Source organism: Microtus pennsylvanicus, chromosome 6, assembly GCF_037038515.1.
Source record: "Microtus pennsylvanicus isolate mMicPen1 chromosome 6, mMicPen1.hap1, whole genome shotgun sequence".
NCBI lineage: Eukaryota > Metazoa > Chordata > Mammalia > Rodentia > Cricetidae > Microtus > Microtus pennsylvanicus.
Window position 1 is genome coordinate 78,169,052 of NC_134584.1, and position 27,994 is coordinate 78,197,045.

General features: G+C 46.5%; 1 protein-coding gene across 2 annotated transcripts; it reads left to right on the top strand.

Annotated features, from left to right (window-relative positions):
- The first annotated feature begins 5,710 nt into the window (after positions 1–5,710).
- On the top strand, positions 5,711–27,631 carry LOC142852096 (DNA replication licensing factor MCM5). 2 transcript variants are annotated; one of them, XM_075976511.1, is made up of 16 exons: positions 5,711–5,995; positions 6,153–6,279; positions 6,360–6,488; positions 9,329–9,501; positions 10,910–11,065; positions 13,381–13,547; positions 15,286–15,457; positions 18,354–18,465; positions 19,849–19,992; positions 20,287–20,352; positions 20,589–20,765; positions 22,251–22,363; positions 23,403–23,531; positions 24,790–24,932; positions 26,195–26,322; positions 27,180–27,631. In XM_075976511.1, exons 1-16 carry the CDS (start codon positions 5,829–5,831, stop codon positions 27,279–27,281), a joined length of 2,205 nt encoding a protein of 734 aa, XP_075832626.1. In that variant the 5' UTR covers positions 5,711–5,828; the 3' UTR covers positions 27,282–27,631. The 2 variants fall into 2 exon arrangements, with proteins under 2 accessions (XP_075832626.1, XP_075832627.1); XM_075976512.1 differs by lacking the exon at positions 26,195–26,322 and having other exon boundaries at positions 5,712–5,995; positions 27,180–27,373.
- Positions 27,632–27,994: the final 363 nt, after the last annotated feature.

Sequence of the window (27,994 nt, forward strand, 5' to 3'; positions counted from 1 at the left end):
TCCAGAATGTTTATGTCTTTTTTTATTATTTCCCCAATTCCACCAGAAAGGTGGTATTTTGTCTTGGTTTTTTCCTAACAAAGTTGGGCTGTCTTTTGAGGGGTGGGTGGGAAAGAAGTATTTAATAGTTGTAACCTTTGTCTTGAATTTCTGTATGAAATAATAAACGACATTATCTAACAGTCACCGAAGTGTCTTCATGTCTCTACCGCCCATGAAACGGGCCCTACCCCTCTTGTCTCTTCAGTACCTGGCAGGAGGGCAGGTGATGTTGGTAGCTGCAATACTGGACTGTGCTTGACATTTGGAAATGATCTTATTTTAAAAGGATCTCACTATGTAATCCTGGTTGATTTGGAACTTGCTGTGTAGAGCAACTGGCCTTGAACTCACTGAGATCCTCTTTCCTCTGTCTCTCAACAATTGGGACTAAGGCATGGGCTACCATGCCTAGCCAGTCCACCTGATTTTTAGATACAGCGTCTCACTGGCCTCTAGCTCCCAGATATATATAGCTCCAGGGACCCTCTTGTTGCTGCCTCTACAGTCCTAAGATTACAAGCACATGGCACCATGCCTGACTGACAATCTCTTCAGCCCAAAGACTCACATTGCCTGAGGCTGAAATGGGCAGATTTGGGGGTAAAGTTGTTAATACTCTGAATGATACTTAGGATGAATACCTGGGTTCAAGTTTTTTCTTTCTAACTTTTCACTCATTTTGTGTGTATGATGCATGTTGAGAGGCACAGCCCTGTAGTCAGTGTGAGGAGACAGTTTCTTCCACTTTATGTGGGTTCCAGAAGTTGAGTTTAGACTTGGGCAGCAAGTACTTTTCCTGCTGAACCATCTACTTCTGCACTTGGGAGTTGGTCACTTAACCCCTCTGGGACTCAAATTCACCACCTGTGACATTAATACAATGATGTTGACCTCACCTGCTTGTTTTGAGAAGCACATTCAATCCCAAGGCCTTCCATCACCCAGCTCTCTTATGCAGTGTCTTCTGACTCTTGTACTGGAGGAGTCATCTGTCACGCGTGTGGTTATATATCCTTGTGGCAAATGTGCCAGTGTCAGGATTTCAGCCCAAGTGATGAAAGCCATCCAAACATTGAATGGGAAGCTCCCACTGTATGTTTAGTAGAGGTAGAGCAGGGAACGAAGTACCTACTTTGGACCACTGGTACCAGAGGTCTGGAAGTTAGCAGATCTTTGTCCCTCATACTGGCTTTATTACCAAGTCTGGAACCATGGGCACATTGCTTCAAATCTCATTTGCTCATGGAAAAAGATGAGCAATACATCTGCCTCTCACTGCTGATGAAGGAATACAGTAATGTCAAAATGATGTCAAAATACTATTCTGTGCACAGAAACTCCAGAACTCCATGGAGGTACTCAGTCACAGAGCTTAGACCTTTGCCAAGAGGTGGGATTCCAGAGTCACCATACAAGAAAGACATCCTGGATGGTTCAGATATACATACAACCAGGTCAGGAAGTCATTCTTTATGAAATTCAGGATAGAGGTATAGATATACGCAAAGATAACAATGATTGCTCTCCTATTGTGGGCCCAGTTTCCTCACCTGTGAACATTTTCATTGTGATAAAGTAAGAAAGGTTGAGGGGGAGGTCCTGAAGTGTTGGCTTAGTGCTTAAAAGCACTGCCTGCTCTTACAAAGGACCCTAGTGCAATTCCCAGCACCCACATGGTGGCTCACAACATTTTGTAACTCTAGTTTCAAGGGATCCGAAACACTCTTCCTGTCCTTCTTGGGTACCTGACACACATGTAATGCACTGACATACATGCACACGAAACATCCATACATATAAAATTAAACAAAAAGCCTGGGGATATAGCTCAGTGGCAAAGTGCTTGCCTAACATGTGGGATGCCTTGGGTTCAAACATAATACCTGGAGGGTGAGGAAGTAAAGGGAAGGAAAAAGGGACAAAGCAAAACTAGTTTTGAATTCCACAAAAGAATAGTTAAGTGCCAGTCTGCCCTGGGTCTTTAGTGGTAGGTTTGTAAACTAGAAGGGGGTTAAGGGGCTGACCAGAGTTAAGGGAGTGAGAATTACAAAGGGTTAGTAAATGTAGGTGTTTTGAGGCCAGCTGTGCCTGCCAGCAGACAGTTATCAAAGTCCAAATTCTATCTTCTTACAGAGACTGGGCAACAAGTCCTATCCTCAGGGCTGGGTGGAGCAAACAGTGATTTTGTCACCTTCCATTTTCTCTGGCTAGAGAATGGCCTTGAACCATTCCAAATAATAATGGTTATTCAAGTGGGGTTTTTTTTGTTTGTTTTTGTTTTTTTTAGATAGAGGCAAAGCAGGAGGGATAGGCAGGAAAACAGCCCAGCCACCCTCACCTGTCTGGACATGGCTCATGTCTCTTGCCTTGCCGACTGGTCAAGAGTTTCAATGATGGCTCACAAACCATCCATTTCAGGTCTCTCACACTTTCTCATGCACAAACCATCATGCAGGTAAAACACTATCATATAGATAAAATAAAACAGATATCTTAAAATTAAAAAACAGTCGAGCGGTGGTGGCACACTCCTTTAATCCCAGCACTCAGGAGGCAGAGACAGGTGGATCTCTGAGCTGGAGGTCAGTCTGGTCTACAGAGCTAGTTCCAAGATAGCCAAAGCTACACAGAGGAACTTTGTCTCAAAAAACAAAAAAGCAAAACAAACAAAAAGAGAAAATCTTTTGATAAGGAAATGAATAGACCAACACACTCCTCACTCCTCCCACTTGAGTTCACTCCTATACACAGTTGAATTCCAAAGCCCCCAAGCTGTCTGTTTAATGGATCTGAAGCACTTATGCCTTCATTTGGTCTCTGTAAGTGCATCTGTCCATTTATTTTTTCTTTTCTTTTAAGATTTATTATTATTATTATCTGAGACAGGATTCATCTGTGTAATGCTGGCTGTACTGGGACTCACTCTTTAGATCAGGCTGGCCTCAAATTCAGAGATCAACCTGCCTCTGCAATTTATTTATTTTTAAGGTTATATTTATGTGTACGAATGTTTTGGTTGCATCTACATATGTTCGCTACATGTATGTCTGGTACCTGTAGAAGCCAGAAGAGAGCATCCGATGCCCTGGTACTGGAGTTACAGATGGTTGTGAGCCACTATATATGTGCTGGGAGCTGAATTGGGATTCTCTGCAAGAGCAGCCAGTGCTCTTAACTGCTGAGCCATCTCTCTAATACTGCCTGTTTCTTGACCAGTGATCCTGCTGACTCTGCCTCACCCTAAAATTCTTTTTTTTCTTTTTAAATATTTATTTATTTATTATGTATACAATATTCTGTCTGTGTGTATGCCTGAAGGCCAGAAGAGGGCACCAGACCCCATTACAGATGGTTGTGAGCTACCATGTGGTTGCTGGGAATTGAACTCAGGACCTTTGGAAGAGCAGGCAATGCTCTTAACCTCTGAGCCATCTCTCCAACCCCCTAAAATTCTTTTCTGTACAGTAAGTCAAGTATCCCATCTGCACCTGAGGGAGGCTCCAGTCAACCATATGGAATTACATCTCTGCTGTTGGTGACAGCTGTTGAGAACAGACTCAGAGCCTAGATTTTGGTCAAGAAGAGACTACAGCAGCTTCAAATAGAATGTGCTAGATCTCTTGTCACACAGGGATGACCGTGAAATGTTGAGAAAACCAAGCCTTAGATTCACTTGATACTTTTATTTTTATTATTTTTTTTATATTTATTTATTTATTATGTATACAATGTTCTGTCTGTGTGTATGCCTGCAGGCCAGAAGAGGGCACCAGACCTCATTACAGATGGTTGTGAGCCACCATGTGGTTGCCGGGAATTGAACTCAGGACCTTTGGAAGAGCAGGCAATGCTCTTAACCGCTGAGCCATCTCTCCAGCCCTTGATATTTTTTATAAACTACAAAAATACATATATTTTATCCTCTGTAAATACATGTTTGAGTGGCTGTGGCATAGAACAGGTTTCCACTTGTTCATGTGCAAGGTAAGAACTCAGCCAAGAGGAATTACACAACCAGTGTTGCTCTACCAAATCTGTCATTTTTTTTTCAAGATTTCAATTTGGAAATATGTTTATGAATTTCACTTTAAGCATTGCCAAAGAATTAAAAAATTTCTACCATCGTCATCATCATTCACCTGGACCTGGATAAAAGAAAACAGTTCCTGGGCTGGAGAGATGGCTCGGAGGTTAAGAGCACTGACTGTTCTTCCAGAGGTTCTGAGTTCAATTCCCAGCAACCACATGGTGGCTCACAGCCATCTGTAATGGGGTCTGGTGCCCTCTTCTGGCATGCAAGCATACATGGAAGGAATGTTGTATACATAATAAGTAAATCTTAAAAGAAAAAAAAAAAACAGTCCCTTTTAGTTCATTTTAGTTTTGGTACCATCTGGCTCTAGGGGTAGGTGAGCTGTCAGAAACCGAAAACCAACCAAGAGCTAGCTGCCAGGGACGGTACTCTGGCGTCTCCTGCTGGGCTGGGGCAAAAGAACACCTCTCAGGCATACTACTTTCTCCCAGTAGCTCAGAGAGGGGTGATTTTTCTTACAGTATATGCATATTCTTTAAAAATTTATTAGCCGGGCGATGGTGGCGCACGCCTTTAATCCCAGCACTCGGGAGGCAGAGGCAGGCGGATCTCTGTGAGTTCGAGACCAGCCTGGTCTACAAGAGCTAGTTCCAGGACAGGCTCCAAAGCCACAGAGAAACCCTGTCTCGAAAAAGCAAAAAAAAAAAAAAAATTATTTTGTCTGTGTAAGGGTGTTGGATCCCTTGGAATTGTAAATACATACCGTTGTGAGCGGCCATGTGAGCGCTGGGAATTGAACCAGGGTACCCTTAACCGCTGAGCCATCTCTCTAGTCCCTTCCACTTTTAAGGCCGAGTTTCATTCATTTTCGTCAGGGCTAGAACAAATCACCATACTCAATGACATGGGAGTCTACCCTTTATGCGTGTCTGTGTATACCCGTGGGAGATTTATATGTGCCCAAGTAGTAAGTGCTCGTGCCTGCAGAGGCCAGAGAACATCTGATCCCCCGGAGCTGGAGTTACAAGCCTGTGAGATGCCCGATATGGGCGTGTGTGTGGGAACTGTCTTCTGCAAGAGCAATACGCTCTTTACACTGCTGAGCCATTGCTACAGTTCATTTTTTTAAGTTAAAAAATACATGCATCTCTATATCACGTATATGTGCCCACTGAGGCCAGAGAGGACGTTGGATCCCCTGGAGCTGGAGTTAGATGCAGTTGTGAGCCCCTCTGGGAACCGAGGAGTAAGAACAGCAAGCGCCGCTATTCATCATGGAGTCATCTCTCAGGCCCATCTTTTTACCGCGATCCTCCTGGAGCGGGGCTGACAGACCTGCGCCACCAGGCTCGGCTTCCTCGCCGGACCTAAAAGACTTTAAGAAATGAGCACAAAGCTCCCGTGACGCTCCGCCGTCTTTGCGTGGCTTGGCTCGCACCACAGTCACAGCTTCCTCCTTTTTCACAAGTTTCGCGCCAAAACGTCCCGCTCACAAAATGGAGACCGGAAGGAAGTGGTACACGAACCCGCCCTCACCAAGAATCACAGCCAATCATTTTTGGAATCAGGCAGGGGGGGCGGGACTCGACGGACCAGAGCGGCCCAATAGCTGGCCGCGGGGCCGAGCGAACCAATGGGAGCGCAGACGCCGCGGCGGACGAACGCCAAGGCTGGTTTTCCCGCGAAAGCCGGCTTGTAGGGGACCGAGGTTCCTGTGGCGCGGCGCTGAGAGGTGAGGGACCGAGGTGCAGTCATGTCGGGCTTCGACGACCCCGGCATTTTCTACAGCGACAGCTTCGGTGGCGACCCGGGTGCCGACGACGGCCAGGCCCGCAAGTCGCAGCTGCAGAGGCGCTTCAAGGAGTTCTTGCGACAGTACCGAGTGGGCACCGACCGCACGGGCTTCACCTTCAAGTACAGGTGGGTCCGCTTGCGTGAGGCGAAGGAGGTCTAGGGAGGACCCTCTGGGTAGAGGCTGGGCCGCCCTCGGGTCAGGTGTGGAGGGAGGTGGGGGCAGGGCTGTGGCGTGGGCACCGCGGCTGACGGCTCCTCCTCGCCGTCTTGTTGGCCACCGCAGAGATGAACTGAAGCGGCATTACAACCTGGGGGAATACTGGGTCGAGGTGGAGATGGAGGACCTGGCCAGCTTTGACGAGGAGCTGGCCGACTACTTGTACAAACAGCCAGCCGAGCACCTGCAACTGGTGAGTAGCGCCCGTTTCAGAGTCTTGTATAGCCTGGCCCAGTCCCGTCACCAGCAGTTCATACGTTTCCTCTTCTTCAGCTTGAGGAAGCTGCCAAGGAGGTAGCAGATGAGGTGACCCGACCCCGGCCTGCAGGTGATGAGCAGCTCCAGGACATCCAGGTCATGCTCAAGTCAGATGCCAGCCCATCTAGCATTCGGATTCTGAAGGTGGGTCTATTGAGTGGGCCAGTCAGGGTGGCGTGGTTGATAATATGGTGCACAAGGCTCTGGCATCGGTAGCCTGTGGCACCAGATGTGTGACCCTGAGCGGGACACTTAAGTAAGCCTGTGTCCTTATGTATAAAATACTTCTGTATATTGATGTCCTAAGGGAAGGCAGAGTTGAGTCTTGTAGAAATAGCAGTGACTTCCTGTCCATTGGGGAGACTGACAGACCAGTAAACACCATCCATGACTCACAGGCAGAGGCAGGCAAATCTATGAGGCCAGCCTGGTCTACATAGTAAGACCCAGTCTCAGAAAAAAAACATAAAAAATAAAAAACTAAAAAGACCAAAAGAAATGGGGGACACCGTGGCCATGGCTGAGATGGGTGGAGAGTTGGGAGAGAATCCTTCTGAGCAAGTAATCTTGGAGCTAAAACTGAAGGGTGTGTAGGCAGCCAGGTCAAAACCTGGAAGGGCTTTCCACTAGCTCAAGGAAGAACAGCAGGTGCAGAGACCCAGGGGTGAAAATGGTCGCCTGTTTGGAGGAGTGGAGAGAAAGCAGTGCAGCTGGAGTCCCCTGAGCCTGAATGTTGGTAAACGAGAGGTGGATGTGTGCAGGTGCCGTCCACATGTGCAGTTCCTGGAGGCAGGCAGGTGTCTTTACTCACTGCCCCGATTCCATTTTCTTTCTATGAGGCTGGCCAAGTACTCTATCTAACTCCAGCCGGAGACTGATGCCGAGTTCAAAAGATCCCTCTAGCTGCTATGTAGAAGAGGCTTTATAATGCAGGAAGGAGGACGCAACACTGATTGTTGTTCTGTCTTAGGGTTGTTGAGAATCAAAGGCGCAGTACATGTGGCAGTACTCTGTAGTAGTGTCCAGGTGTCACCATTGACTTGGCGTCACTACACCGAAGGCTATTTATCTTGCTTGGACCGTGTAGAGCTCTGCAGTTTTGGAGGCCCTGTCAAATTGTTCTCGGTTAGCAGGACAGCCTCGCTTCCACAGACAGCTGAGTCCTTTGCGCAGTCTCTGTTGGTTTCTTCTCAAGTCTCGTGGTCTAGAACTGAACTGCATCTTAGGTTCTGCCTCTGATGGTGGCATTGGATCTGTCTGGGTGGGGGCGGCTATTTCATTGGAAAGAGAAGCTTGTCCCTCTTCTGGCGGGGTTTGGGCGGGGTGGGTTGTACAGAGCCATACCTCTTCCACTCTGGGAAACGTACTGCAAATGTACTGGTTGCAGTGAGTACTTGGCCCTATAGAGCAGTGCTGTTTTTTTTTAAAATATTTATTTATTTACTTATGTATACAACATTCTGTTGGTGTGTATGCCTGCAGGCCAGAAGAGGGCACCAGACCTCATTGCAGATGGTTGTGAGCCACCATGTGGTTCCTGGGAATTGAACTCAGGACCTTTGGAAGAGCAGGCAATGCTCTTAACCACTGAGCCATCTCTCCAGCCCCAGAGCAGTACTTCTTGACCTGTGGGTTGCACCCCTTTGGAGGTGACATGTCAGATATTCTGTATGCCAGATGCTTCCATTACGATTCCTAACAGCAAATTTACAGTTATGAAGTAGCAACAGATATTTTTATGGTTGGAGGGGCCACCAAAACAAAGAACCGTATTAAAGGGTTATAGCATTATGAAGATTGAGAACCAGTATTCTAGAGGGATTCCCCTACCAGGGATGGGATATCTGCACCCTTGTAGGTAATTTTGAAAAAGGTTGTTATATGGATTGTTCAAGGGTTGTAATGCCTGGGCAGGTCTTTGTGACTCCATCCTCTTTTCCCAGAGGTGGCCACTTTTTCCTGTGTTTCTCCTTCGAACAGTTTTGGAGCCCCTTTGTTCCAGAAAAACTTGGAATGGAAAGATGGAAAAAGGAACTTTGCTTGTTGTTTGTTTTAGGTTTATTTTACGTGCATGAGTATTTTGCCTGTGTGTACTGTGTGTACAATGTATGTGTACATGGAGGTCAGAAGAGAACATTGGATCCCTGGAATTGGAATTACGGATGGTTGTGAGGCACCATGTGGGTGCTGGAAACTAAACTTGGGAGTTGTGGAGGACAGCCAATGCTCTTAACTGCGGAGCTATCTCTAGCCCACCTGCCCACTGTGAGAAACTTATCACATACAGAAGTGTAGAGAAAAGTGTAATGAGCTCCATATGCTGTTAGCTGAGATGGAATGCTAATATTTTATCTAGTTTTCTGCCTTTTCCTATTTATTTCTGAAGAATTTTAAGCTGAATGTTGTATATGCCTTTTTTTTTTTCTTTTGGATTTTCGAGACAGGGTTTCTCTATAGCTTTTGGTTCCTATGCTGGAACCAGGATTTCCAGGCAGTCTCCAGAGACACCCTGTTCACCCTGTCTTGAACCGCCCCCATCCCCCAAAAACTTAGTGTTAGTATCCAGTAGTCATTACAATAGGGAACCTAAGGTTGGAGAAGGTCCATAGTGGCTGGAGATGGAACTTGAACTAGAGCCTGGGCTTCTGCCCCATGTCTGTTCCCTGTGGTGTACAGCACAGGAAGTTACTGTTAGAGCTGGGGTTTGGGTCCTATGGTTTTGTCATAAAAGGTGTTTCATGTTTCCTTTGTCTCTCCAGTCTTCTCCCATTGTTCTGCGAGGCCCCTGAAAGTACCGGCCTGTGTCTGAGGCTCCTGAACCTGGTGTCCAGGTAGCCTGGCATTGAATGCTCTGGAAAGTCTGAGCTAAACTATGAGCCATGGCTTTGTCACCTCCTCCAGATCTTGGCCGTGTCTTTCCTCAGCACCTTCTCATGTCTCCTGGTTCTCCTTAAGCATCAAGTCTCCTTGTGTCTCTGTTACAGTCAGACATGATGTCACACCTGGTGAAGATCCCCGGCATCATCATCTCAGCCTCTGCGGTTCGTGCCAAAGCTACTCGTATCTCCATTCAGTGCCGCAGCTGCCACAACACCCTCACCAATATTGCCATGCGTCCAGGACTGGAGGGCTATGCTCTCCCCAGGAAGTGCAATATGTGAGTGTATAGCCGGGAGGGATTCTGGGGGAAGTGACCTGAATGAATCACTTCAGATCAAAAAGCCAACAACCCTGGCAAGTACTGCCCGTATGTAGCTACTTGTTCTAGGCCTTCCGTGAAGGGCTGGGTAGCACGATACCCTTGGGTCAGACCCGGCATGGTGTTCCTTCACGTGGTTGCCCCACCTGAATGTCACACAACCTATGTGGGAGACACAAGGTTGAAGAGGAAACAGTCCATAGAGATGGATTCTATATGGGATCTTGAGGGGAAAGGTTCTCTGTGTAGCTTTGGTTATTCTGCAGCTCACTCTGTACATCAGGCTAGCCTTGAACTCAGAAATCTGCCTGCATGTGCTACCACTACCCCACTCAGAATCTTCTAAAGCAAATTGACTTGCTGGGCTAGAGCCAGAGTGCCCACTGTACTGCCTGAGAACATGGCTATCTTACTTGATATTTTGCATGTTGTTCCACTATAGTGGTAGAACAAATGGACTTTCAGTTAGCAGTACTTAAAATATTTACTGTATGGTTCTTATTAGGAAATGTTTGTTGACTCTGACCCAATGAACCCTACTTGTATCCTGACTGCTTTTGGCTTTCTCTTCTGGTTTCTTCTCAGCTTCCACGTTGCTTGAGGCATACTGGCCTTGTCCTAGGCTGTTGCTTGCCCTCACCTGCAGCCACAGAGGAGTTCCTCCATCTCCTCATGTCCCAGCTTTACTGCTCCTTAGTCTATTTCCTATTCAGGAGCAGAGTGGCTTGGCCCTTCCATAGGCTGCTGTGGGTCTAGTTCTCTCTGCCTAAATGGTTTTCCCTCAGGCTGCCATGTTTTTCCTGTCTCTTTAGGCTCCTTACCTGTCCTCTTACCTTATCCTTTTCCTTATCCTGTGCTTGCACCCTCCCACCTGCCTATTTTTACTGAATGTCATTATACTATACAGATAGTTTTCAATCCTAATGGAAACTTAGCTTCTAGACCAGGGACTTTTGGTTCACTGCTGTTTCCTCACCTATATTAGTTGAGTAGACTTATATATAGGCCTTAGAGTCTGCATCCTCAGAATGTTCTAGAGGTGGTAAAACCTTACTGGAAAAGATCCTGGCTGTGGATGTGGTTTATCAAGGAATTTGATATATAGCTTCTCTTTCACATGTGGGGACAGTGAGGCCTCATGAGGGAATTATGAGTATGATTGCCACCTCAGTGTGCCAAGGCTCCTGAAGTTCTGACTTTGGATATAGCATCCTGCCATCATGGAAACTGTCCTTCCAGGCCTTTCTCCAAACTTATCCCAGCTCTTCCTTATATTGCTGCTGCATCTCAAGGCTGACTTTGAATGGATGAGCGCTGCCTTTGGGTCCTCAGGGTAACTCTGGTGACTGCTTTCTCCCCTGTCCAGGGATCAGGCAGGGCGCCCAAAGTGCCCACTGGACCCTTACTTTATCATGCCTGATAAGTGCAAGTGTGTAGACTTCCAGACCCTGAAACTTCAGGAGCTTCCTGATGCAGTGCCTCATGGTGAGATGCCCAGGCACATGCAGCTCTACTGCGACAGGTAAGCTGGCAGGGCTGTGGGTTGTTGCACATGTCACTCAGGTGTACCATAGAGATCATCTGGAGCAGAGTGCATGTGCGGGGTAGAGCTCCTGTGTCTGGTGCTTCTTATTCTATTGACTGTCATCTCTCGTCTCCCATAGTCCACAAGGCCTGTCTACCCATATTTTACATGGGGACTTTAGCTGGGGGAGGTCAGATGACTTACAAGTGGTACCAAGGCCTATGCTCTTTCAGCACAGCAGGATCACCAGCAGCTGTGCTAGCTCCTGTTCAATCTGCTGTCCTAGTCAAGCTTCCTGTTAAGAATTTGCCTGTAGCCAGGCGGCAGTGGCACACGCCTTTACTCTCAGCACTCGGGAGGCAGAGGCCGGTGGATCTCTGTGAGCTCGAGACCAGCCTGGTCTACAAGAGCTAGTTCCAGGACAGGCTCCAAAACCACAGAGAAACCCTGTCTCGAAAAACAAAAAAACGGGCTGGAGAGATGGCTCAGAGGTTAAGAGCACTGCCTGCTCTTCCAAAGGTCCTGAGTTCAATTTCCAGCAACCACATGGTGGCTCACAACCATCTGTAATGAGGTCTGGTGCCCTCTTCTGACCTGCAGGCATACACACAGAATATTGTATACATAATAAATAAATAAATAAATATTAAAAAAAAAACAAAAACAAAACCAAACAATCAAACAAAAAAAAAAAAAAGAATTTGCCTGTGGTTTTGTTGAGTAGTTATAATCTGACCTGGGGTGAAGGTTTACAGGTCCCTGAGTGCTTACCCTGGGCTCATACACCTGAGGTCAAGTACAGATGCAAAGCTTTCTGGGGAGTGATGGACCATGGTTGTCAGCTTTATTACTGGCAAGTATGTGCAGACGCAGACTCTTTGGAAAGCTACACCCTAAGCCTCATTTTTTTTCCCCATCAGTAAAATGGGGGTCTGGACTATCTCAGACTGCTTAACAATAAATGTCAAGGGTTTAACACAATTCCTTAACTGAGTATAGGGTATTAGAGTATTCTCTGAGTATCCAGAGGGCTTGAGGATTAAGGTATGAAATGTGTAGGAGGTTAATAAACTGTATGGGTGCCTGAAACAGTCCTGTGAAGCTGTGATCTGATAGTGTTAGTGTATAGAACACCTTTGTGGGGCTGGAGAGATGGACCAGCGGTTAAGAGGTCCTGAGTTCAATTTTCAGCAATCATCTGTACTGAGGTCTGACACCCTCTTCTGGCCTGCAGGCATACATGTAGGCAGAATACTGTACACATAATGCATAAATAAATCTCAAAAAAAAAAAAAGAATGTGTGTGTGTGTGTGTGTGTGTGTGTGTTTTCTTTTGTTCTTCGAGACAGGCTATCTCTGTGTGTAGCCCTGGCTGTCCTACTGTCCTGGAACCTGTCAGACCAGGCTGGCCTCAAACCCTCAGAGATCTACTTGCCTCTGTCTCCTGAGTGCTTAGATTAAAGGTGTGAACCACCACTGCCCACATCTTTGTGTTTTTTACCTTGCTTGATTCCCAACAGTTGAGACAAGTCAGATTAAGTATCATGTCTCTAGGCTCAGAGAGGCACAATGACTTCTTGAATATCACACAGCTGCTTTGGTCTTTTTTTCTTTCTTTCTTTCTTTTTTTTTTTTTAGAGATTTATTTATTTATTATGTACACAGTGTTCAGCCTCCATGTATGCATGCGGGCCAGAAGAGGGAGCCAGATCTCATTACAGATGGTTCCATGTCGGTTGCTGGGAATTGAACTCAGGACCTCCGGAAGAGCAGTCATTGTTCTTAACCTCTGAGCCATCTCTCCAGCCCCCTGCTCTGGTCTTTTAAGGCACACTGGTTCTGGGGAAACTTGGAGACTTTTAACCACATACCATCTTATTAAAAGAACTGACTGAAAACCTACAAGCAGGCTGACTTGGTTGAGTTCAGAGAGTGTCAGAGGCAGAAATTGAGAGTGGTCCTTGCAAGGAGTCTGGCAGGCTATGAGGAGAAAGGTTTCCTAAGCAGTCAAAATGAGACACCCATTGAGCCTGGTGGCAGATAAAATGGAGCTAGGGCATTTGAAGGCTGGGCTCCACCAGCACAGCTGGTGACGTGCTGAGTTCAGTGAGAGCCAGCTTAGCATCATAAACACTGTCTTTGCCATCCAGGCAGCCATGGGTGTGTAGCAGGAGTAGGGAAAGGTCCCTTCCTCTAGGCCTTGTGAGGATCCAGCCAGCCTGATAGTGATGCTAGGGGTAAACATGCTAAGCTGACCACACCGTCGACCCTGGATTTCACTTGTTTTTCTTTATTTACTGCACTTTTCTCAGGTACCTGTGTGACAAGGTTGTTCCTGGGAACAGAGTCACCATCATGGGCATCTATTCCATCAAGAAGTTTGGAATGAACTCCGGCAAAGGCCGGGACAGAGTGGGTGTGGGCATCCGGAGTTCCTACATCCGGGTCCTGGGCATCCAGGTGGATACAGATGGCTCTGGTGAGTTGCTCAAACCATCAGGACATGCTTTTCTTTTCTTTTTCATGGTAGGGCTCAAACTCAGAATCTTGTGCATACCAGGCAAATATTCTACCACTGAGCTATATTCCCAATCCCAGGGTGTTTATTTTTCAGAAGGCAAAATTTGTTTTCCCAAAATGTCCACTTACTGTATAGTTGTGGCTCCCTCTCTGAGGTTGTTGCCTAAATGCATGCTTGAATTGCATGACTCAGTGCAGTAGATGGATGCAATGGTGTGTGCTGCACTGCGTCTCGGTAGCTGCAGAGGAGACAAAGAGGGTTGAGCAGTCTAGTTGAAAAAACAGCCTCTGAGGAGCAGGTGCCTGAAACTGAACTGCTTGAATCCATCAAGGAACTGAGAAGGAGCTAGGGTGTCATTGGAAGGCTTCCTTCACCAGGGGTGTCAGCACTGACTTGGAAGGATGGAGATGTGGAGCAAAAGGGTCTTGCAGCATATAGGAGAGCTGATGGGAACTCAGGCCTTGTAGGGGGTGGATATAACTGGATCTCTAGTAACTAGAGTTGGGTTGAATGGCAGGGGCCTTGTAAATAGCTTCAGCTCACAAATGTCAGGAATCAAGTAAATAGCCTCAACTCTCACATGGAGTAGAAAACTCATGCTTAGCACCCAGGGCAGTGGTAGCAACCTCTGGGCTAGACTGATGGAATTTTGAGTACCCTGTCCATATTCTATGTCCATAAAATCCCCGGGTTAAAATTGGAAAAGCCATCTGATTATCTAGCCATATTCCAGACTTAAATCTAACTCTGCTTGACTAGCCATCCCAGACTCAATGTGGCTACAGTTAAGCACTTTTTTTTTTTTTTTTTTGGTTTTTTGAGACAGGGTTTCTCTGTAAATTTGGAGCCCGCCCTGGAACTCCCTTTGTAGACCAGGCTGGCCTTGAACTCACAGAGATCCGCCTGCCTCTGCCTCCCAAGTGCTGGGATTAAAGGTGTGCGCCACCACCACCCGGCTCAGTTAAGCACTTTTATTTCCCACCTTCTGAAACTGGCTCCTCCTTAGCCTTTCCCCACTTTCAGTTGCTCAGCAAACCCTCCAGGTCCTCCTCAGTTCTTTTTAAATCCTTCCACCTCAATGCAAGTATCCTGTTTGCCTGTTTACGTTCACAGTTAGGACTGTCCACTTCTTAGTGCCCTGGTCTGAGTCCCACTCTTTCTCCTAGATTGTTCTTGGAAGAACACTTGAGAGTCCACTTTCTCCATTCCTCAGCAGCTAAAGTGAGCCATGCTATTGCGACCAAACAATTGCATTGGTTCTCTACTTTATCTTCCTTATAAGAGATTTGCCAGTGGTCCCCAGGGGCCATATGATCTGGCCTGTTTTGTTTGTTTGTTTTTGGGCTTTTGAGACAGTTTCTCTGTATCCCTGGCTGTCCTAGAACTCACGCTGTAGACTAGGCTAACCTCAAACTCAGAAACCTTCCTGTCTCTGCCTCCCAAGTGCTGGGATTAAAGGTGGCATACACCACTTAACCTACCTATGATCTGTCCTTCTGATTGTTTGGAACCTTCTTTTCCTCACTGGACCCTTGAGATTTGGAAGACTGGGATAGTCCTGTGCCCTAACTTTCTTGAATGAGATTGTGCCCTCCTGATGCTGAGGGGGTGAGGAGGTTCCTGATTTAGGGCTAGGCCCAGCAGTAGGCTGGAGGAGATGTCTTTTGCTCACTTATGTACCTGTCTGTCCTCCTAGGCCGCAGCTTTACTGGGTCTGTCAGCCCACAGGAAGAGGAGGAATTTCGTCGCCTGGCTGCCCTCCCCAACATCTATGAGCTCATCTCTAAGAGCATTTCCCCTTCCATCTTCGGGGGCGTGGATATGAAAAAAGCTATAGCCTGCCTACTCTTTGGGGGTTCACGGAAGAGGTGAGGAGCCTGGGAGGAGGGTATTAATGACAAGGTTGCTTCAGAAGGACATCTGTGTTGAGAACCTAGTTTTCTTCATGTCTCCCAGGTCCCTCAGCCTGCTGGCATGGGGAGCACAGTGGGAAAACATTAGGCTAGGACCAAGGGTTTGATCTCTGCCCTAGACTGTATGGGGAGTGAGAGAGGCCGCCTTGAACAGTTTCTGTGCTTGACTGAGATATGTGAGACATCTAGCACTTAGAAAGTGTCATATAGACAGACATATACATACTTTGTTTTGGTTTTTCTTTTTTGAAACACATTTTTTGTGTTTTTTCCTCATTATATAGTCAGACTGCCCTTGCAACTTATGATTCTTCTGATTCAGTTCCCCAGATTCTAAGATTGCGGGTGTGGGTCACTTATGGCTTCCTATGTCCTTTTGAAACTAAAATACAGCTACAGACAGTAGCAGCAATGGCATTGTACTAGTGGCTACTGTTTAATACATTTTTTATATGTTCAGAGCATTCTTGTGCTTAATGTGTCCTGAACCAATTGTAGTAGTACCAAAGAGTTCCACAATAGCCTGCAATGCGACATAACAAAGGTTTATTTATTTGGGGATAAACTCACAGTAAGGGTAGTCATCACAGTCCTCTTCGTGTGCTGGGAACTGAAACCAAATCCAACAGGGATGGGGCTGCACAGGCTTTGCTTTTCATCTGTACTTACAGTACATGAGACCATGCCCAAAGTGGGCCGGTATCTTAAAGGCTATTGGCTGAAGGAGTTTCCACAACACTTCCTCCTTTCTGTCTAAATATGAGAGTACTGAGCTTAATACAAAACTACATACAATAAGAACAAATATCAAGTATTGTCCAGGAAAAAGAAGAGGCAAAAACATACATAAAAACTAGAATTACAACGCACATGCACAACATCCAACAAGAAACACATGCTAAATTCTTCAATAGTTATTCTATCCTAAGGAGTCTAAGTCTTATATTGAAAATGGCTTGGCTAAGTCATAAGAGGAAAGTAACTGATTGTTTTGTCTTCAACCCCATCAAAGACCTGGGAAGGGAATCTACCTATTATCCCATCCTATCCATCACCCCTCTCTCCTTTCTTTCTTTTTTTTTTTTTTGTAGATTTTTTCGAGACAGGATTTCTCTGTAGCTTTGGAGCCTGTCCTGAAACTAATTCTTGTAGATCAGACTGGCCTCAAACTCAAAGAGATCTGCCTGCTTCTGCCTCCTGAATTCTGAGATTAAAGGTGTGTACCACCACTGCCTGGCTTCCCCCATTCTCCCCTTTTTTTTTCAAAAGAGATCCCTTAGTCTACTTCATTTCCACCCCCAACCCTATAGCCCTAATAAGATGGCCCTAACCCTGAGGACAAACTTTGTTGGGAGAGTGGACTTCATTTTCTAGAATTCCAGGTGTCCAAGGCGCAGTGTTATTTCTATGGGATCCTGTATAACTAAAATGATGGGTTAAATTTCAAGATTATTGTCTGGTACAATTGCAGATAGTCTCTGAGTATAGTTTGTAGGGTTTTTCTGAAATTCTTGTTTGAAGTTCTGGGCAGAACGTTATAAGAAGGTGCACCGTCTCTGCTAGCCAAGTTGAAATCATCTTGAGCAGTTTATAATCCTAACTGATCTTAAAGTGGTGCTACCAGCATAAGACATCGTATCAACCAGGGGGAATTGTGGTGCTCTATCTTCTTCCTGGAGACTACAAAGATTACTGCAGGAAATGTATTGTTCATTGTGGAAAACTTTATTCATATCAAAACGGAAAGTTTGAATTTCTATGGACATATTTCAACGAAAGCGTACTATAGAGGCAAGAGTAGGTATGGGGAGAAGTAAAATTTTTGAAAGCAGAGTTTGATTAACTATAGTCCCTAGATTTTATCTTCCTTCTGTCCCGTACCAGATGGCTCCTCATATGAGACAGAAACTTTGAATTTTTTTAATTAGATTTAGAGGAGAGCCAACGTCAAATTCCAAAACCAGCTTTGATTTTTTAATAAGTGGCAACTACCATTATATGTGTCTATATAAGCCATTTTTAATACATGATTTAGACGCCTTAGGATAGGATAACTAGTGAAACATTTGGCATATTTTTCTTGTTTGATGTTTGTTCATACTGGTTGTCATTCTAATTTTTATGTATGTTTTTGCCTCTTCCCTGGACAATACTTGATATTTGTTCTTATTGTATATAGTTTTGTATTAAGCTCAGTAGACCGGCCCACTTTGGGCATGGTCTCATGTACTGTAAGTACAGATGAAAAGCAAAGCCTGTGCAGCTCCCTTTCTGCTGGATTTGGTTTCAGTTCCCAGCACAGGCAGAGGACTACAATGACTACCCTTACTGTGAGTTTATCCCCAAATAAATAACCTTTGTTATGTCCCGTTGCAGGCTGTTGTGGAACTCTTTGGTACTACTCCAACCCAGCCCTGTCCTCTCAGCCTATAAGGGTGTCACTGTAGTGTCCATTTCATAGATGGGGAAACTGAGGCACAGAGAACGAAGGGGCTTACTCCAGGTACCAGGTTGGACTGGATCCTGCTCTGTGACTATTCTGCAGTGTGCATAGCTCTCAGGTGTGCCTCCCCCACCCTTAGCTCTCATTTCCTTTACATCTCTACCTGGGAAATAAGCCTTGCCCCCAGTGTTAGGCTAGGAAGCACAGAACTGGGTGTGAACATGTTTCTGGGCCAAACTGTCATTTGCACCTGTTTGGAGACTCTGAGGGGAGGGTGACCAACCCACACAAAGCCAGGAGTGGTGATCCCTAATTATAATCCTAAAATTTGGAGGATTGAGGTAGGAAGATGGTGAGTTCAAGGACAGCCCACAGATGCACTGTCTTCTACCAACCTGTTGTGTCTAGGCTCCCTGATGGACTCACTCGCCGAGGTGACATCAACCTGCTGATGTTGGGGGACCCTGGCACAGCCAAGTCACAGCTTTTGAAGTTTGTGGAGAAGTGCTCTCCCATTGGGGTGAGTGGCTGGGGACTACTTTCTTCCTGGCTTGGATGCTCCAGCAGGGAATAAAGCTACAGTTCCTGGGCATTCATGGGCTCTTGCTCAACCAGGACCTACTTTTTTCTCATTCATCTTGTCTGTTGTCGGGATGGCAGAGAGGGTGTGAGAAGGAAAGGACAACAGGTTAGGTGTGGGTGGTAAGAACATGGACTGAGTCAGGTCTGGTTTGCTTCTCAGACTAGCAGTAGTCACGTGGACTTTGAAGAGGTAGCCTAGACTCCCTGAGCATCAACCTATCTAGTTGCAAAATAATGGCACTGCTAGTGATAGGAGCTGGTATCAAGATGGGCCAGATGCTTCCTGATGTGCCTGTAACGTTTTTACTCACTTAACTGTCTCCTCATGAGTATTACCACCCGTGTTATGCATTGGAGATAGGAACGGAGCTCAAGATCCCACTACTGGGGGACTTTAGAACAAGTCAGTTCTAAAGCCAGTGTGTCTAATGATCCAGGTCTCCTAGGTCTGGGAAGATCAGGGTAAGTGGACTGTGCAGTAGGAAGTGATGGTTTTAGATGGAGGGGTGTGTGCTAAGTTTACCACATTGGCACCATCCCATAGAAATACCATGGCCTGAAACTGTGAGCTCTGTTAAATCTTGTAGTAGCCACATTTAGAAAGTAAGACTAGGTGAAAATAACTTGTATAATCTGTTTATACCTGTAGTTCAATATAAATAATTTTTTTTGTCAGTATAGATGGAACCTGAAAATCTTGTGCATGCTAGGAAAACACTTTAACACACTAAGCCACACCCCAGGCCTACTGTAGACAAGTACTTGGCATTCCCGGTAGTGCAGTCTGATCTGAGTGTCTCATTTACAAGCATCTCAGGTAGGTATGTTTCAAGGAGTCTGTCAGCATGTAGCATGCAGGTCTTCACAGATGAAGAACTCTAAGGGTAGAGACAACCTACGAACCAGGAATTCCCAGCCCTGAGGCCAGCTTGAAATATGCCCTTCCTTTTCTGGGCCTCATTGCTTATGTCACAGGGCTGTGCTGTAGCTCAGGTGAGACTTTTGTTTTTGATTTTTCAAGACAGGATTTCTCTGTAACAACCCTAGCTATCCTGGAACTAGGTCTATAGACCAGGCTGGCCTTGAACTCAGAAAGATCCACCTGCCTCTACCTTCTGAGTGCTGGGATTAAAGGTGTGTGCCAACACTGCCCAGCTTCAAAGAAATTCTTAAAGTAGGCTGAGGCCCAGGATGGTCTTTTTCCTTGAGTTCTGGACTGTACAGTCACCTTTGCATTGTGATGTGGAGTAGTTACAACCTTCTGGGTTCTTGGCATTTGGGGCTAGCATTTGGTGCTGACACCTCTCCTTACTTTCCCAAGGTATACACATCTGGAAAAGGCAGCAGTGCTGCTGGCTTGACCGCCTCAGTGATGCGGGACCCCTCTTCCCGAAACTTTATTATGGAAGGTGGAGCCATGGTTCTGGCCGATGGTGGGGTTGTCTGTATTGATGAGTTTGACAAGGTGAGTAAGTCTTCTAGTTGGGGTGTGTGGACTCAGGTGTGGTAGCACATAGCACTTCTGAGAGAGTTGTATGTAGTTCTTGTGCCTATCACTCTGGGGTAACTTGGATAAGTTGCTTGCTTTACCTCTCTGAGATACTCTAGAAATTGGGGAGCGTGAAAGCCAAGCTCATGTGGTCATCTGCCATTGGCTGACCTGAAGTCTGTATTATGGAATGGCAGCAATTCCTAGTTATTCTCCTGCCACTTTCCTCTCCCTGGTGAGGATTCTGATAGATGTGTCTTTCCAATGTAGATGCGGGAAGATGACCGTGTGGCAATCCACGAAGCCATGGAACAGCAGACTATCTCCATTGCCAAGGTGAGTGGCCCTTTCATCCTTCATCAGTTCAGCCTGGTGGATGTACCAGGTTATGTTTACTTAGGACTATGCTGGCAGCAGCCGGCCTGGAACACACACAGACACCCACGCACGCATGCATCCTTATGAGCACATGTAATGTATGTATATGGGTGTATGTGTATGAGTTCATATGCGAGGAAGGAGAGGCCTGTCCCAGGATTTTTTGACTGTCTCTTCCCCACTTTCCACCTCAGGCTGGGATCACTACCACCTTGAACTCTCGCTGCTCTGTTCTGGCTGCAGCCAACTCAGTATTTGGCCGATGGGATGAGACAAAAGGGGAGGACAATATTGACTTCATGCCTACCATCTTGTCCCGATTTGACATGATCTTCATCGTCAAAGATGAGCACAATGAGGAGAGGGACATGGTATGTCTCATTGGCTGGGCTGGTGGCTCCAGGTGGTTTCATGGTCATGAGGGTGAAGAAGAGATTTTGCCAGGGAAATGCTGGTGCTCAGATAGGCTGTGAGCGAGAAGCACATGAAATGACTGCATTAGTGACTTGCAGAGTGTTGGAGAGGGACCTGGAGTCCTGTGGCCTAGTCCTGTTTATGCCTTGAGGGAGATGCTGGGTGATTTTAGCAAGATGCTTCCACTGAGCTTCACTCCTTGCCCTTGCTAGTAAATTTCTGAAAGAAAATAGTTAGGGAATTTGGTTTGCAATAAGTTTAGTGCACAGGTGGTTGCTGGCCCAACTGTCTCTCTGCTTCATTCTCAGGCAATTAAGGTTTCTACTGCTGTGAAGAGACACTGTTACCACGGCAATTCTTATAAAGAAAACATTTACTTGTGGTGGCTTTACAGTTCAGAAGTTTAGTCCATTGTCATGGGAAGCAAGGCAGCATGCAGACAGATGTGGTGCTAGAGAAGGAGCTGAGAGTTCTACATCTTGACTTATAGGCAACAGGAAGTGGTGTGAGACACGGTGTGGCTTGAGCATATATGAGAACTCAGAGCCTTCCTCCACAGTGAGATACTTTCTCTAAAAGGCCATACCTATTCCAGTAAAGCTATACCTCCTAATAGTGCCACTTCCTTTGGGGGGACTATTTTCTTTCAAACCACCACAGATGGCAAAAGATTGACCAGGTTGGGCTGGAGATGTGGCTCTTCCAAAAGTCCTGAGTTCAATTCCCAGCAACCACATGGGAGCTCACAACCATCTCTAATAAGGTCTGGGGCCCTCTTCTGGCCTGCAGGCATACACACAGACAGAACATTGTATACATAATAAATATTTAAATAAATAAATAAATATTTAAATACATAAATAAATATTCAAATACATAAATAAATATTTTTAAAAAAAGATTGACCAGGTTTAGGTTTAGGTTTCGGTGGAGGCTAAACCAAAAGAATTGCAACTTTAAGGTCAGCTTGGCAACTTAGACCCATATCTCAAAAGAAGTAATAAAGGACTGGGGATTTTGTTCAGTGTCAGAGTGCTTTCTTAGCATGTAAAAGATCCTGGCTCAATTCTGAGTATTAATAGAATCAATAATGTGTACTCAGTTTGATACCTGGTGATTTAACTGTCCCTAAAGAAAAGAGGGAGAAAGAAGACTTTTCCAGTAGTTGTAGTAGAGGTCCCAGGATGGACTCTCATTGGCTTGGGTATGTCCAATATCTACCACCAAGACAGGTTTTTGTATGTAGCCCTGGCTGTCCTGGAACTCACTCTGTGGATCAGGCTAGCCTTGAACTCACAAAGATCCAGCACCCAGCTCTATGTCCATACTTGCCAGCAGTAGATAGGCCACAGGAACGGAGCAGAAGCCACATCCCACCACATCATTATTTCTTCCTGTCTGTTCAACCTTTGTGCTTACCCAGTATTTCCTCTTTTGCCAAGATGCTGGCCAAACATGTGATCACTCTGCATGTGAGTGCACTGACACAGACACAGGCTGTGGAGGGTGAGATTGACCTGGCCAAGATGAAGAAGTTCATTGCCTACTGCCGAGCGTGAGTGCTGGGAGAAAACCCTGTTCGGTGACATGGGCTTCATGGGTGGAGAGCATGCAGACCTGTTCTTCCTTACCCAGGATTACCTGGTAACCATGTTTGAACTGTGTTCTGCTCTCATCTAGCACTGTGACTCACTCCATGGGTGTAAGGTTATTTGCTTCAAAGTTGCCGTTGTGGTGCCCACCATAATGGGCAGGTTGCTCAAGTTTTCTGAGCCTCAGTAGCCCAAGGTTGATGTTTTATAAGGACTGCTCAAGATGGTTAAATTCTTGGCATCTCTCTGCACTGGGTCAGTACTCAGTGGATTGCAGCTTTAACTATCACCGGAACCCTACACGATTCTTCTATCCTAGGCATGGTTCTGTCTTTTTGTATATAAATGACCTGTAGCTCTGTTGTAGAAAGGTGAGGTGCAAGGTTAGATAACTTGTCTGAGGACATATGTGGGAAGTAGTGGGAACAGACTGGTACCCGCCCCAAAGGCTGTGCCCTTAATTAACCTCATTCAGATTCTCAGTATTAGTTATCTTTGAAAGGGTTGGCCCCAAAGATGGGGCACTGGTTGGTTGATCATAGCAGTTGAGTGGTCCCCCAGGTCATGCACCTGCCAGAGTGAGTGGGCATCAGAGTCCGGTCTGATAGTTCCTATGTCTTTGAGCTTTGGGAAGCCTTGGAGGTGGTCCTCAGTTTTCTCAGATCAGCAGGGTAGAGAGGAGGAGACTGCTCAGAAGCCTGCTACTGTGTGTGGACCTCAGTGCTGGAAGAATGTACACCTGTTGGCCAGATAGCACAGTGCAGCTAGTAGCAGTCAGAGTAGTTGTCTTCACATCTGCTCAGATCTCAACCAGCTTTCTCAAAGAGATGCCATGTAGATCTCTGACACCTGCTCATAGCCAGCCCTAGTCCCTCTTTCTTTCAAATGACTTGCAAGTAATGTGGGAACATACACGTCTGCAAGCCAAGTAGAGGCCTGGGGATGGGATGGGCAACTGAGATTTCTTGCCGGTCTCATGCTAGTTCACTCTGCTATCTGCAGGAGGTGTGGCCCTCGGCTGTCGGCAGAGGCAGCAGAGAAGCTGAAGAATCGTTATATCATCATGCGGAGTGGGGCCCGTCAGCATGAGAGGGACAGTGATCGCCGTTCCAGCATCCCCATCACTGTGCGGTGAGCGAGTGGGCCTCATCTCACAGAGTAGGGCCAGTTGGCCATTGCCATCCTCATAATACATGCCCAGGGTGGGTTGGGAAAGGGAGCCTCTGGAACCATGTGCTCCGGCCTCCTAATGGTCTGTCTTTGTGTGTTTGTTTAAGCCTGGGGATGGTTGGGTGTGCCTCACTTCTGTAGTTGGCCTGGCTTCCCTCTCTGGGAGGCAGACTGAGGTAAGGGGAACACTGTCCTGGGAGATAAGCCAGGCTCTGTTCTAGCCTTTGGCCAACTATGTAACCATAACGAATTTGATCTTCACTGGATCTCAACTTATACTTACAGCTGGGCCTACGATCTTAAGCTGAATCCTACCTCTAGCTTTGATTACAATTACAACTAGATTTGATTGTGTATAATGTAGCTTATGTTGGAAGTTTATTTTCATTATGAAACTGGGGAATATGTAGTTTATGGTGGTTTTTCAGAGCTGTCAGCCTGGGTTTCATTATGTCCATCATTGTCAACCTTTCAGCCCTATAAGGTTTTAGAAGTTCCAGCCGTTACTTTGATCATCAAGAGAGGCAGCCCGGGGACACGCTTTTTGTTGTTGTTCATTTTACACACCAGTTCCTCTCCTCCCCTCCTCCCAGTCCCACCTGTCTCCTCCTCCCCTCAACTCATTCCCCATCCACTCCTGAAAGGGTAAGGCCTCCCATGGGGAGTCAGCAAAGCCTGGCACATTAAGTTGAGCTTGGACCAAGCCCTCCCCTTCATCAAGGGTGAAGGATACTTCTGACATTTTCATATGATGCATGGATTTAGAGCTCATTGGTCACATCTTGTTTACACAGCCACCTTGACCAAAGAGGCAGGCAATATCCTTTACCAGGCAGCATGTACTGGAATGAAAATTGGGTTCCAGTACTAAGAATATGGGGTAATAGATAATGGGGATGGCAATCTATCCGGCAATCTCCCCTATAGTTTTTTTTCCCTACTTATTTATTATGTATACAGTATTCCTGGTGTTCTGTCTGTTTGCCTGCTGGCCAGAAGAGGACACCAGATCTCATTACAGATGGTTGTGAGCCACCATGTGGTTGCTGGGAACCGAACTCTGGACCTTTGGAAGGGCAGGCAGTGCTCTTAAGCACTGAGCCATCTCTCCAGCCCCCTCCCCTATAGTTCTAACTACCTTGGCCATGCTCCTTCCTAAAGGGTTGGGGTGGGGGGAGTAAGTGGGCTGAGGTCTTTGAGTATTCTGTTGTTCCAACAGGCAGCTGGAGGCTATTGTGCGCATTGCTGAGGCCCTAAGTAAGATGAAACTGCAGCCCTTTGCCACTGAGGCCGATGTGGAGGAAGCACTGAGATTATTCCAGGTGTCCACACTGGATGCTGCGTTATCTGGCAATCTGTCAGGTGAGTAAGTGCTAGGCTGTAGTCCTGACCTTAGACTTAGAGATTTAGTTAGCTGTTGGCCTGCAGGGTGCTGCCTGGATGTGTTTTTGATAATAACCTTGCCCCCCACTTCTCCATTGACTGTTTTCACTATTTTGGAAGCTTTTTCTAGGCTTCTTGAGCCAGTTCATTAAATTTAATTGTTGTGGCCTGTCACTGGTGAAGAATGGCTGGCAGCCTTCTTTCCCCCCTGTGTTGAGCTCAGAATTGTAGAGTTTCCCAGCCTGTGGCCTCATCTTTTTTGACAGTCACGTCTGGGATGCCTGGCTGTCAGTCCTTCCTGTCTCAGAGATGAGACTGACACAGAGCTTCCGTGGTGCCTTGCTCACAAGTCTTAGTGGAACACAGCCGTGTTGGTCCCTGAGCCCTAGTGTCTGTTGCCTGCTTTCAGCCAGTCTTCTGAGACTGGTGATATGTCAGCCTCTTCAGAGTTAGGTTTACTCTGATCTGGCCAGGATTCTGGCTGAGAATTTGCCAGTCACTGTCTAGGTGTCGGAGCTGTAAGCAAGCAGTTCCCAACCTCCCTGTTCTACCTATCCCATAGACTTTCTTACTTTTCTTGGTGGGATAAATACAGTGAGGAGGTAGGTATAGGTAGTGTAAGGAGTGGTAGGGAGTGGTGACAGCTGGGCCAGCTGTGTTGGAGAAGGAATGATGTTCTCCCATCTGGTGGAGATCGTAAGCTTCTCTTACCCAGGACTTCTCATGAATGTCACCCATATTTGGACCCTATCAGGTCCTGCCTTCCCTCTCTTCTTGCTCTGTAACTCCAACTTGTACTTCCACAGCACATGGTGGTGCAGAGGCAGGAAGATCTCTTGAGTTTGAAGTTTGAGGCCACCCAGGGCTATATAGTGAAACATTTCCCCCCAAATAAATAAATAAACCCAACCAAACAAAACTGCTTCTGGCCGATCCTTTCTGTGGCTATTCCTGTTACCTCAGTGTGTGTGACCCACAGGGCCTCATGGTACCTGGCTCTCAGTTACCATGATGGCTATGTCTCTACCACCTGGCGCTGGGCCTGTTGGATGGCCTCTGTTGCAACCTATATTTCTTAGTTCTCACTTCCGTGGTAAGGTTCCCACTGTCACCTGACACTGTTCTGTCTTTAATTTTCTCTCTGGGTTAGGCCACTCTACTGAGAGGCTATCATTTCTCTGACCCTCCAGTATAGATGAACTGGGTTTTCTAGTACCCAATTCCTTACTGCACTTTCACAGGAGTGGAGGGCTTCACTACCCAGGAGGACCAAGAGATGCTGAGCCGCATTGAGAAGCAACTCAAGCGCCGCTTTGCCATTGGCTCCCAGGTGTCTGAATACAGTATTATTCAGGATTTTACCAAGCAGGTGAGCCTTCCTAAACACTGGGAACCTGCAAGCCATGCCCAGGATACAGAGGATTTCCTGCTGGTTCCCTTGCCCTGTGCTCTATGCTCAACAGTGGGTTGCTAGGGTGGGGAGTGTTTGAGCCACCATTTCTTCCCTAAGAACCGCTATAGTTGGAGTTGGCTACTTATATATCCCTTGAAGTGGGAAAGGTACAAGCTGGGTAGCAGAAACCACCTTCTAATTTCCCCATCTCTTAGTCTTTTCCCTTGTTGCTTGGCTCCTTAAAGGGTAGAGAACCAAGAACCAGTTGAGTGAGCTTTGTAGCCCATTGGGCAGAGGGTTACTGATCCCATGCACAGGAGATAGTGCTTTTGGGTGCTAGGAGGAACCTGTGCCCTTTAAAATCATGAAGATAGCCCTGGTTTCTGTTCTTGGCTCTCTTTTCTGTGTATTCTCATTTTGCTCCTGGAAGTAATTTACACAGTAGCTCATACTGGTAAAAAGATTCACCAGCATCCTGCTCTGTAGGTGGAAAGATTATCATTTACTGAGTCTGGGGCTGGAGAAAGTTTGGTTTCTAGGGTCACAAGGACCTAAGTGCTAGCTCACTTAATTGCTGTATGATCTCAGATACCCTCTGAGCCTGTTTCTTCTTCTGTAAAATGAGATGATTCCTAATACTGGATGTTTAAAGTTGATATAGGACTATACTTGCCTGGTCCACAGGAAGTATTACAAAGTATAAGCCCTTCTGAAGTCAAGGCAGAATGAAGGTGGAAGCCTTTTGTCTGTTGTAAAGTTGTTTATGAGCAACCATGGGCTCCCTTGGGTCCTGGTGATCCATCCTTGTATCTATCTTCTGCTCCCTCCTACAGAAGTATCCAGAACATGCCATTCGGAAGGTGCTGCAGCTTATGCTGCGCAGGGGTGAGGTCCAACACCGCATGCAGCGCAAGGTGCTCTACCGCCTCAAGTGAGCTCACTACCCATCAGCCCTCAAACCTGAATGCCAGCTCCGCTCCACCTCCCAGTTGGTGTTCGCCATTCTAAGGAAGAGGTTCTGCCTCACCGCCTCTGACTGCTGTCTGCAGATGCACTGGTCCTGGAAGTGTGCTTTGGTCTCTTGATCTCATCACTGCGTTCGAGTGTATGAGTTTCGCTGTAGGTGCCTATCTCCTGCCCTGTCTCCTCAGCAAGACAGGTCTGGAGCAAGAAGAGGCTCTGACGGTAGACAAGTCTGTACATTGGCTCCTGGGCTGCCTGACTGCCAAGCTTCTTCATGTGCTCAGAGGAAATAAATAAAGTCAGTTCCTGGCTGCTAATCGTAGAGCCAGTGCGACAGTTGTTTTGTGTGAAGGTGGGGTTGTCTTAGCTTTCTCCAGCAACACCCGTCTGTGCCTTAGTTTCCTAGTCTGCAAATAAGTTTGACATTGCCTCACAGGGTTGTATTTGAGCTCAGTGAGTGAGAGCGAAAACCCAAGTAAGCTGCAGTGTAGAAAGCCTCCAGTGAACTTTGGGTTTTATTTACAGCACAGTGGGCTGGATGAGTTTCTGGGACCTTCATGCTGTGTATCCCTGGGAAAGGAACTAGACTTCAGGGTTTATCAATAACAGAGCTAGGAGGACCTGACCTGAGTTCAGCATAGTAGAAAATACTAGGGGAAACATTGTTAAAGGAAGATGCCCCAGC

What these genes read in the sequence shown, in the direction of transcription:
- LOC142852096 (XM_075976511.1), top strand. Translation starts at nt 5,829, where the DNA reads ATGTCGGGCTTCGACGACCCCGGCATTTTCTACAGCGACAGCTTCGGT. An exon ending in GGCTTCACCTTCAAGTACAG is followed by an intron (nt 5,996 to 6,152) that starts GTGGGTCCGCTT and finishes TGGCCACCGCAG; the next exon opens with AGATGAACTGAAGCGGCATT. An exon ending in GGTGGATACAGATGGCTCTG is followed by an intron (nt 13,548 to 15,285) that starts GTGAGTTGCTCA and finishes CTGTCCTCCTAG; the next exon opens with GCCGCAGCTTTACTGGGTCT.